Below are 11488 nucleotides of genomic sequence, written 5' to 3'. Positions count from 1 at the left end.
CGGAAGAACATCGACCAACGGTACCCCCACCAACTACCCCTTCAACAACCCTGGCGGCACCCCCGGCAGAGACCCAGGAGGCCACCGGGGACACCCAGCCGACACCCACGGCACAACAGCCACGTCGGTCGCAGAGGACTATCAAACCCCCGAACAGACTAAATCTATAGAAGGGGTGAATGTGATGAAATATTCCATTCATCACTCATCAGTATTTCTCTGCCTGTGACTGTGGTTGGTTTCAGTTTCATTTCCATTGTATTGTACTGTGTGTAGGGCTCCGCCCATACCTGGCTCCTATGTAAGCTGGCCCAGCCTGCAGCACATCCAGTACGGCAGACCTCTGGATGGAAGATACATTCTCCTCTGTGTGTTACCTTCTAAGTCAATAAAAGCCTTGTTTTGTTTCGCTAACATCGAGTTTCAGATTTATTGAGGCACATCAGCAGCAATGATTCCAAAGGCCAAACATGTACATTTTGAATACAACAACTTTTTTATTTTACAAACTCTGTGTGTGTCATTTCTTCATGACAAACTAATAGAAACAAACACAAAAAATCATTAATTAACATAACTGGTTCTCACAACCTGGAGATAATGTCCAAAACACTAAACAAAAGTTTGAACATGAACCTCGGCCTTTAATAAAAAAATTCCCAACACCTACTACTTTTTTCCCTTCGAGGATGATCTCCTTCCCTTGCGTACTTCCCCCCTTCCCACCCTACTGTTCCTCTGTAATGGGGCTCCAGTGGCTGCAGCAAGGCTAGTGGAAGGCTGCTGATTGTCAGAACTTGAGACTACAGATGCCCTTGAAGGACGGCCTCGACCAGCTCTGGGCCTGGAGGGCTCGGCTGCAGACTGCACCAACTCTGCATGGACGGCAGCAGTCTGGGCTACAGGTGGTGGCAAGTGCAATGGGGGAAGTGACAATGGTGGCAGCAGGAATGCTGTCCTCTTGAGAGAAGACTGCAACTCCCTGCTCGACCGACACACTGGCACTCCCACGGGGCAGCACATCAGCATCCGGAGCAATCTGCTGGAGCACAGATTGCTGGCCTGCTGCGGCGCGGTGAGAGCCCCGGGGCAATGTGGCTGAACCAGAGAGGATGGCAGCAGTCAGTGCTTGCGTGGCCTCAATCTGAGACTGCATGAGAGCAGTCTGAGATTGGATCACAGCAGCCAGTGACTGAATAGCAGCACTAAGCATTAGCGTGGCATCCGCCTGTGCTACAACGAAGTGCTCCACACTCCTTGTCAGTGCATCAATGCAATCGGGCACCCTTCCCACTGCACCCATGAGCTGAGTCTGCATGTTCACCGCCTGGGTGTTCATTTCAGCGATGAGCCGCTCCTCCTCTGCGTCCAGTGCAGCAGGGCTCGCTGGCCTGCTCTCCCTCAGGGGAGAAGGCCCCCGAGCTTCCCTAGCCACATCGCATTGCTGTAGCCCGCTGGGTCCTGGAGCTTCACCCTCATCAGACTCTTCCCCCCTGCTCCCCTCCAGGGAAGGCATGTTCCCAGTGTGGGCATGGGCTTCCTCGGGAGAAGGCGGCGCTAATGCTCCGGCTTCCTCTTCCTCCTCGCCTGCGGCGTCGCTCCCACTGGCTGCTTTAGGGCCCGTCTCCTCAGCTGGTGAATCACCATCTGAAAGCAGGGAGGTACAAGAGTGGCTTTAGCGTGAGGACAGTGGGGCAGTAAGGGTGGAAGATGTGCAGCGATTTAGTAAGTTGGATTGAAAGTGTCAAAGGCTGGTGTTGTGAGGGACAAATGGAATGAGCGAGGAGAGAAAGCTGATGACCTTACCATTGCTGTCCCGAACGGGGTCGACCTCTCCAGTGGCGACGGGACCGATCACCTGGCTTGCCACAATCCTGTGGATGCACGCCTCAAGATCACTGAGGGGTTGCAGCTGAGGCCGCCCTCCATCTATCCATTGCTGCTGTCTCCTATTATGAGATAGCTTGGCCTGCAAGAAAAAAGGATGGCGTCTGAGTAAATATACAGCCATGGTCTTGCCTGATGTGCCTCCCATAGTTGAATAGCCCTTACTGTGTGCAAAGTGTGGAATGTGCATGTGTGTTTCATGAGAGGGCCATAGGTGTTGGATGAGTGTTGGGCATTGGGGTTTTAAGACCCTCTGGCCATTGAGTGAGGTTGAAATAGAGGGATGGAGAGGTATTGAAATAAAGCCACTTACCCTGACGACCCGAGTGAGGTCGTTGAACTATTTGCAACATTGAGTATGGGTCCTGGGCACCGTGCTCCTGGAGGAGACGTGCTGAGCCACCTCCCTCCACACTCTTCTGTAGTCACATGGCAAAGGCCTCCTGCCACTCTCAGGGTAGAGTATAGATCTTCTGCGCTCCACCGCGCCAACCAGAGCCTCCAAGGCCCGCTCACTGAAGCGCTGAGCTCGTTTTCTCACCCTCTCCATAGTCCTTGGCTGGAAAATGTAATCATAGGTCTCTCCAGGCCGAGATTCAAGGCTCCAATGAGCAGGGTGTGGCTGGAGAGCAAGGTGGACCCTTCCCTTTAAGAACTGGCCGGCACCAGTGTGTCTGTGTTCCATCGCTAACTGACATCACCTGTGCTGCGCCCGCGCTCTGAGGTAGTGCCTCGCTCTTCGGCCTTTGCGCCTTAAGACAGGTGTGCAGCGCCTGATTTAGCGCTCCAATCACCTCCAGGGGCGATAAAAGCCAAGTTTGCAGTCGGAGGCGATAATTACCGCCAGGTGCTAAACTTTGCGCCCAGTCGATAATTGCGCCCCAAATGGGGCGATACCGAATTTCTCCCCCTGAATGTTTAAGGTGGTGGATGGGGTGCCACTCAAGGGGGCTGCTTTGTCCTGGATAATCTGAGTCAAAGTACTGCAAATTTTCAGTGTGCACCCGCCCCCCCACCCCGCCGCCTCCCACCTCAGAGAAGTAAACAAAGTGAATTGACCTGTGATTGTTTAGTGTGAGCTCTGAGATGATTTTTTGATGATTATGGTTCCTTTTCTTTTGTGACTGTGGTTGTAAATGATCTAGTTTTTTTTTCCCCATTCATTCATTCTGGGGATGCGGGCGTCGCCAGTAAGGCCAGCATTTATTGCCCATCCGTAATTGCCCTCGAGAAGGTGGTGGTGAGCCGCCTTCTTGAACCGCTGCAGTCCGTGTGGTGAAGGTACTCCCACAGTGCTGTTAAGGAGGGAGTTCTCGGATTTTGACCCAGCGACGATGAAGGATATATTTCCAAGTCAGGATGGTGTGTGACTCAGAGGGGAGCTTGGAGGTGGTAGTGTTCCCATGCGCCTGCTGCCCTTGTCCTTCTAGGTGGAAGAGGCCTCAGGTTTGGGAGGTGCTGCCGAAGAAGCCTTGGTGAGTTGCTGCAGTGCATCTTGTAGATGGTACACACTGCAGCCACGGTACGCCAGCGGTGGAGGGAGTGAATGTTTAAGGTGGTGGATGGGGCGCCAATCAAGCGGGCTATTTTGTCCTGGATGGTGTCGAGCTTCTTGAGTGTTGTTGGAGCTGCATTCATCCAGGCAATGTGGAGAGTATTCCATCACAATCCTGACTTGTGCCTTGTAGATGGTGGAAAGGCTTTGGGAGTCAGGAGGTGAGACACTCGCTGCAGAATACCCAGCCTCTGACCTGCTCTTGTTGCCACAGTATTTATGAGGCTGGTCCAGTTAAGTTTCTAGTCAATGGTGACCCCCAGGATGTTGATGGTGGGGGATTCGGCGATGGTAATGCTGTTGAATGACAAAGGAAGGTGGTTAGACTTTCGCTTGTTGGAGTTTACGAGGATGTTGCCTGGGCTGGGGAATTTTAGCTATGAGGAAAGATTGGATAGGCTGGGGTTGTTTTCTTTGGAATGGAGGAGGCTCAGGGAAGACCTAATTGAGGTGTATAAAATTATGAGGGGCCTAGATAGAGAGGGTAGGAAGGACCTATTTCCCTTAGCAGAAGGGTCGATAACCAGGTGGCATAGATTTAAAGTAATTGGTAGGAGTTCCAGGATTTTAGCCCAGCGACGATGAAGGAACGGCGGTATATCTCCAAGTCAGGAGGGTGTGCGGCTTGGAGGGGAGCTTGGAGGTGGTGGCGTTCCCGTGCGCCTGCTGCCCCTACCCTGGTGTATGGGTGCAGGGTGCAACTGTTGATTATTTTCCGTATCTTTGTGTGCACAGGTCACTCCGCTGTTGAAGGATGAAGGCTTCCGTTGCTCTGATTGTTTCCTTGCTGGCTGCTGTCGCCTCAGCCAAAAGAATTCACTTTAAAAAACAGACGGTCCCATCTTCATGTGTCCGGTGCTGTGGCCCGTTGGAGAAGCCTGCTTATCAGTATGGGTTGTCATCCAGTCATGGCATGGCAAGTGACCATCCCACTTATCCCATGCCCGAGATCAAGCCAACGATAGACATTACTATACTAAAAGGTAAGATCTTTCAAATCGTGCTTCAGTAAAATATTTCTTCTCTGGTACTAACCTAAGGTCTGTTCCTTTAAGTGTCAGCCATGGCTCAGTGGGCAGCATTCTTGCCTCTGAGCTCAGACGGTTGTGGGTTCATAGTCCCACTCCAGAGACTTCAGCACATAATCTAGGCTAACACTTCGGTGCAGTACTGAGGGAGCGCTGCACTGTTGGAGGTAATAGTCTTTAAATGAGACATTAAACCGAGGCCCTGTCTGCCCTCTCAGGTGGACATAAATGATCCCATGACTCTCTTCAAAAAAGAGCTGGGTGGCCTGGCCAATATTTATACCTCAACCAACATCACGAAAACAAATTAAATGGTCATTATCACAGTGCTGTTTATGGGAGCTTGCTGTGCGCAAATGGGCTGCTGCGTTTCCTACATTGCAACAGTGGCCACACTTCAAAAGTACTTCATTGGCTGTATTCGAGGGTACGGTAGCAGAGTGGTTATGTTGCTGGACTAGTAATCCACTAGGCCTGGACTAATGATCAGGTGGACGATGAGATCAAATCCCATGGCAGCTGGGAAATTTAAATGTAATTAAATAAAAGCTAGTATCAGTAATGGATGACTATGAAACTACCAGATTGTTGTAAAACCCATCTGGTTCAGTAATGTCGTTTAGGGAAGGAAATCTGCTGTTCTTACCCGGTCTGGCCTATATGTGACTCCAGGTCTACAGCAATGTGGTTGACTCTGAAATGGCCTAGCAAACCACTCAGTGGTATTCAAGAATGTTGCTCACCACCACCTTCTCGGTGGTGATGGTGTTCCCATGCATCTGCTGCCCTTGTCCTTCTAGGTGATAGAGATCGTGGGTTTGGGAGGTGCTGCCGAAGAAGCCTTGGCTTGGCGGGTTGCTGCAGTGCATCTTGTAGATGGTACACACTGCAGCTGGTGGTGGAGGGAGTGAATGTTTAAGGTGGTGGATGGGGTGTCAATCAAGCAGTCTGCTTTGTCCTGGATGGTGTCGAGCTTCTTGAGTGTTGTTGGAGCTGCACTCATCCAGGCAAGTGGAGAGTATTCCATCACACTCCTGACTTGTGCCTTGTAGGTGGTGAAAAGACTTTGGGGAGTCAGGAGGTGAGACACTCGCCGCAGAATATCTAGCCTCTGACCTACTCTTGTTGCCACAGTATTTATGTGGCTGGTCCAGTTAAGTTTCTGGTCAATGATGACCCCCAGGATGTTAATGTTGGGGGATTAAATGTCAAGGGGCGGTGGTTAGACACTCTCTTTTGTTGGAGATTGTCATTGCCTGGCACTGGTGTGGTGCGAATGTTACTTGGCACTTATCAGTACATGTCTGAATGTTGTCCATGTCTTGCTGCATGCGGGCATGGACTGCTTCATTATTTAAGGAGTTGCGAGTGGAATTGAACACTGTGCAATCATCAACGAATATCCCCATTTCTGACCTTATGATTGAGGGAAGGTCATTGATGAAGCAGCTGAAGATGGTTGGGCCTAGGGTACTGCCCCGAGGAACTCCTGCAGCAATGTCCTGGGGCTGAGATGATTGGCCTCCAACAACCACAACCATCTTCCTTTGTGCTAGGTATGACTCCAGCCAGTGGAGAGTTTTTCCCCCCGATTCCAGTTGACTTCAGTTTTACTAGGGCTCCTTGATGCCACACTCAGTCAAATGCTGCCTTGATGTCAAGGGCAGTCACTCTCACCTCACCTCTGGAATTCAGCTCCTTTGTCCATGTTTGGACTAAGGCTATAATGAGGTCTGGAGCTGAGTGGTCCTGGCGGAACCAAAACTGAGTATCGGTGAGCAGGTCATTGATGAGTCAGTGCCGCTTGATAGCACTGTCGACAACACCTTCCATCACTTTGCTGATGATTGAGAGTAGACTGATGGGACGGTGATTAATGTTCCCTTTAAGAAGTGCGCTCTTCTGGTCCCGCGCAGCCGGAGAGCCTGCTTTTAAATAGAAAAACCACACACGTGCGGAATTTTGAATGGCCCGTGTTAAAGGGACCGCACGGGCCAAAAATAAATTAGAGGGAACATTGGTGGTAATTGGCTGGATTGTGTGTGTCCTGCTTTTTGTGGACAGGACATACCTGGGCAGTTTTCCACAATGTCGGAGAGATGCCAGTGTTGTAGCTGTACTGGAACAGCTTGGCTAGAGGCGCGGCTAGTTCTGGAGCACAAGTCTTCAGCACGACAGCCGGGATGTTGTCGAGGCCCATAGCCTTTGCTGCATCCAGTGCGCTCAGCCGTTTCTTGATGTCTCGTGGAGTGAATCGAATTGGCCGATGACTGGCTTGTGTGATGGTGGGGACCTCGGGTGGAGGGCAAGATGGATCATCCACTCGGCACTTCTGGCTGGAGATGGTTGCGAACGTATTAAGGTTTATGCAACCAAGGCGAGTAAACGGATGTAAATTCGGATTAGCCATGACCTCATTGAATGGCGGAACAGGCTCAAGGGGCTGAATGGCCTACTCCTGTTCCTATGTTCTGAATATCCCGATCAGGGGCTCCCAGCGGGCGAGGCTCCACATCATGGGAAGATCGGCTCCAAAATGGGAAAATGATCTGTTCCCTTCGCCAACAACCCTCACTTCGATAAGCATAAATTATGAAAGGCTTCTACATTGTAGACATATTACAAAGTTACATAGAGTTACAATATGGCCCCGATATACAAGGGGCCACGTGCTCGGCGTGGGGGGAGGGAGGAGTTATGGGGGAGAAACCCGAAAGGATGGGTTTCCTGAGCGTCTTCTGAATGTTTTTCTGCTCTTTTTTTCTCCTCTCAATTCTGGTATTATTCTTTTTTTTTAAATAACTTATAGTTCTCCTTTACTGAAAAATATCAATGTTAAAATATAACAGCATACAGTGGCACTGGAGAAGGTGCAAAAAAGGTTTACAAGGATGATACCAAAACTGAATAACAGGCTGGGGCGCTTTTCTCCAGCAAAGAGAAGGCTGAGGGGTGACCTAATAGAGATCTTTAACATTGAAGAGAGGCTGGACAGGCTGGGGCTGTTTCCCTTAGAGCAGAGAAGGCTGAGGGGGGACCTGATTGAGGTGTACAAAATTATGAGGGGCATAGATAGGGTAGATAGACAGGAACTTTTCCCTTTAGTAGAGGGGTCAATAGCCAGGGGGCATAGTTTCAAGGTAAGGGGCAGGAGGTTTAGAGGGGATTTGAGGAAAAACCTTTTCACCCAGAGGGTGGTTGGAATCTGGAACTCACTGCCTGAAAGGGTGCCAGAGGCAGGAACCCTCACAACATTCAAAAAGCATTTAGATGAGCACTTGAAACGCCATAGCATACAAGGCTACGGACCAAGTGCTGGAAAATGGGATTAGAATAGACAGGGCTTGATGGCCGGCGCAGACACGATGGGCCGAAGGGCCTCTTTCTGTGCTGTATAACTCTATGGCCCAGAAATTCGGGTCGGGGGCTTCCCGCGGGTGCAAGCCTCCGACCTGCACTTACCTAGCCTGCCGGTCGTTGAGCTGTGGGCCCGTGTGGGATTCTGATCCTGGGCCTCCTCCAACTGCCGGCGCGCAGTGCTTGCGTATCCCAGGGGCGCAGTTAGTTCGAAGCGTCCCCTGGGATCACGTGGGCCATGGAGAGCCAATGGTAGCAGGGAATGCTTCATTCATAAGTTTGACAGGAAGAGCTGTCAAACCTATAAATACTATAAGCCCCAAAACATCACTAAAACTTCAAATAAATTTTTAAAAAACATCACATTTTTAAAATAACTATAAATTACATGAAATAACTATTTTAAACAATAATTTAAATTTTTGAAAAAATTAATTACATTTTCTAACGGGGCTAAAAATAAACTTACCTTTCTTTAAATTATTTAAAAATAATAAACCTGTGGAAAAAATGTTTTCATTTTAATTAATTCACCACTTACCTTGTTAAAAGCAGGCCTTGCGCCTGCTTTTTAAAAGTGTAACTGCTGGAGACTTACCCTCCCGGAGAAACCTGCAAAAAAAACGTAAGTTCGATGCGCACGCGCTGCCTCTCCAGCGCACGTGTTCCATCTGGTAACCCCTTCTTTCAGGGGAATGGAAGTACCGGTTTCCCGCGCACGCGCAGTGAATGCACGAAACCGGCACTTTCGTTGGGCCTACGCGTGAGTACCCCGTGCGTACTCACGCGTTGGGACCCGAATTTCTGGGCCTATAACTCTATGACACTATTATGAAAGGGTTGGATAGGGTAGACGTAGAGAAGATGTTTCCACTTCTGGGGCAAGTCCAAAATTAGGGGCAATAAATATAAGATATTCACTAATAAATCCAATAAGAAATTCAGGAGAAACCTCTTTACTCAGAGAGTGGTGAGAATGTGGAACTTGCTACCACAAGGAGTGGTCTTACTACAATTGTACAGGGTCTTGGTGAGACCACACCTGGAGTACTGTGCACAGTTTGGGTCTCCTTATCTAAGGAAGGATATACTTGCCTTGGAGGCGGTGCAACGAAGGTTCACTAGATTGATTCCTGGGATGAGAGGGCTGTCCTATGATGAGAGATTGTGTAGATTGGGCCTATACTCTCTGGAGTTTAGAAGAATGAGAGGCGATCTCATTGAAACATACAAGATTCTGAAGGGGATTGACAGGGTAGATGCTGAGAGGTTGTTTCCCCTGGCTGGAGTGTTTAGAACTAGGGGGCACAGTCTCAGGATAAGGGGTCGGCCATTTAAGACTGAGATGAGGAGGAATTTCTTCACTCAGGGGGTTGTGAATCTTTGGAATTCTCTGCCCCTGAGTCTTTGAGTATATTCAAGGCAGAGATGGATAGATTTTTGGACTCCAGGGGAATCAAGGGATATGGGGATCGGGCGGGAAAGTGGAGTTGAGGTCGAAGATCAGCCATGATCTTATTGAATGGCGGAGCAGGCTTGAGGGGCCATATGGCCTACTCCTGCTCCTATTTCTTATGTTCTTATCGAGGCGAATACCATAGATGCATTCAAGGGGAAGCTGGATAAGTACATGAGGGAGAAAGGAATAAAGGATATATTGATAGGGTGAGATGAAGTAGGGTGGGAGGAGGCTCATGTAAAGCATAAACACTGGTATAGACCAGTTGTCCCGAATGGCCTGGTTCTATGTAATTCTATGTAATTCTATGCAATATTCACCCCCTCCAAAAAGAAAGTGTTAACAAAAAAAAGTTGAATGTTTATCTCTCTATAGGCTCGAAAGGAGAGAAAGGGGAGAGAGGATTGTCAGGAAAATCAGGCAAAGAAGGGCCCAATGGTTCCATTGGCGTTACCGGCCCCAAGGGGAACAAAGGGCAACCGGGCATTCCGGGGAACAACTGCAAGCAGCATTACGCAGCATTCTCGGTCGGCCGCAGGAAGGGGGTCCAGAGCAAGGAGTTACAAATGCAGCTGATTTTCGACACCGAGTTCGTCAACCTCTACCAGCACTTCAGCATGTTCACTGGCAAGTTCCACTGCTACGTCCCGGGCATCTACTTCTTCGGCCTCAACGTGCACACCTGGAACTTTAAGGAGACATACCTCCACCTCATGCACAACGCCGAGGAGGTGGTGATCCTGTACGCGCAGCCGAGTGACCGCAGCATCATGCAGAGTCAGAGCGTCATGCTGGAGCTGCACGAGCAAGACGAGGTGTGGGTGCGCCTTTACCAGGAGAACAGGGAAAACGCCATTTACAGCGACGAGGCTGACGTCTACATCACATTCAACGGCTATTTAATCAAGGCCGCAGCAGAGTCAGATTAGGAAGAGGAGTAGGCCATCCGGCCTCACAAGCCCGTTCCACCATTCAAATTAGATCGCGGCTAAAAGGATTAATTTATGAGGACAGGCTGCATAGACTAGGCTTGTGTTCCCTTGCGTATAGAAGATTAAGGGGCGATCTAATTGAAGTGTTTAAGGTGATTAAAGGAGTTGATAGGGTAGATAGAGGCAAACTATTTCCTCTGGTGGGTGAGTCCAGAACAAGGGGGGCATAACCTTAAAATTAGAGCTAGGCTGTTCAGGGGGTGATGTCGGGAAGCACTTCTTCACACAAAGGTTAGTAGAAACTTAGAACTCTCCCAAAAAGCTGTTGAGGCTGGGGGTCAATTGAAAATTTCAGAACTGAGATTGATAAGACTTTTGTTAGGCAAGAGTATTAAGGGTTACGGAACCATGGCAGGTAGATGGAGTTAAGATACAGATCAGCCATGATCTAATTGAATGGCGGAACAGGCTCGAGGGGCTGAATGGCCTCCTCCTGTTCCTATGATCTGTACCTCAATTCATTTACTCGCCTTTGATCCATATTCCTTGAAACCCTTCTCTAATAAAAATCTCAGTCTTGAAAATTTCAATTGAGCCCCCCAGCATCTACAGCCTTTTGGGGGGAGAGAGTTCCAGATTTCCACCACCCTTTGTGTAATAAAGTGCTTCCTGATTGTAATCCTGAACAGCCTAACTAATTTTAACCGGCCGTCACTTCGACCCTCACTACGGTCAGAGAGCTCTCACAATTTGAGTTCCGACGACAGGTCATCGACCTGAAACATTGACTCTGTTTCTCTCTCTACAGATGCTGCTTGGCCTGCTGAGTGTTTCCAGCATTTTCTGTTTTTATTTCAGATTTCCAGCATCTGCAGTATTTTGCTTTTGTTTTAGTTCTCACGACCTTTACTGATTTCTCCTTTCTTGTTTTTGTACTTCGTTTTGTTTGTATATTTTAAATAAGCAAAAACAAAAAGAAATATGCATGTACTAAGTTCTGAGACCCCTTCCAAACCCCAAGGTGTATAACTAGCGTCGGACACATCAACAACAACAACTTGCATTGATATAGCACCTTTAATGTAGTAAAATGTCCCAAGGTGCTTCACAGCAGCGATTGTCAAACAAAATTTGACACTGAGCCACATAAGGAGATATTAGGACAGGTGACCAAAAGCTTGGTCAAAGAGGGAGGCTTTAAGGTGCGTCTTAAAAGAGGAAAGAGAGGTTTAGGGAGAGAATTCCAGAGCTTAGGGCCGGAGCAGCTGAA

The 11488-nt window shown here is 49.0% G+C and overlaps 1 protein-coding gene across 1 annotated transcript; it reads left to right on the top strand.

Annotated features, from left to right (window-relative positions):
• Positions 1-4183: 4183 nt before the first annotated feature.
• Positions 4184-10495, top strand: LOC147110344 (complement C1q tumor necrosis factor-related protein 1-like). Its single transcript, XM_086002255.1, has 2 exons — positions 4184-4425; positions 9662-10495. Exons 1-2 carry the CDS (start codon positions 4197-4199, stop codon positions 10213-10215), a joined length of 783 nt encoding a protein of 260 aa, XP_085858381.1. The 5' UTR covers positions 4184-4196; the 3' UTR covers positions 10216-10495.
• Positions 10496-11488: the final 993 nt, after the last annotated feature.

Source organism: Somniosus microcephalus, chromosome 11, assembly GCF_052327205.1.
Source record: "Somniosus microcephalus isolate GS21.2 chromosome 11, FLI_Smic_1.0, whole genome shotgun sequence".
NCBI lineage: Eukaryota > Metazoa > Chordata > Chondrichthyes > Squaliformes > Somniosidae > Somniosus > Somniosus microcephalus.
The sequence above is the reverse complement of the archived record's forward strand: the minus strand, read 5'-3'. Positions and strand labels throughout refer to the sequence as shown.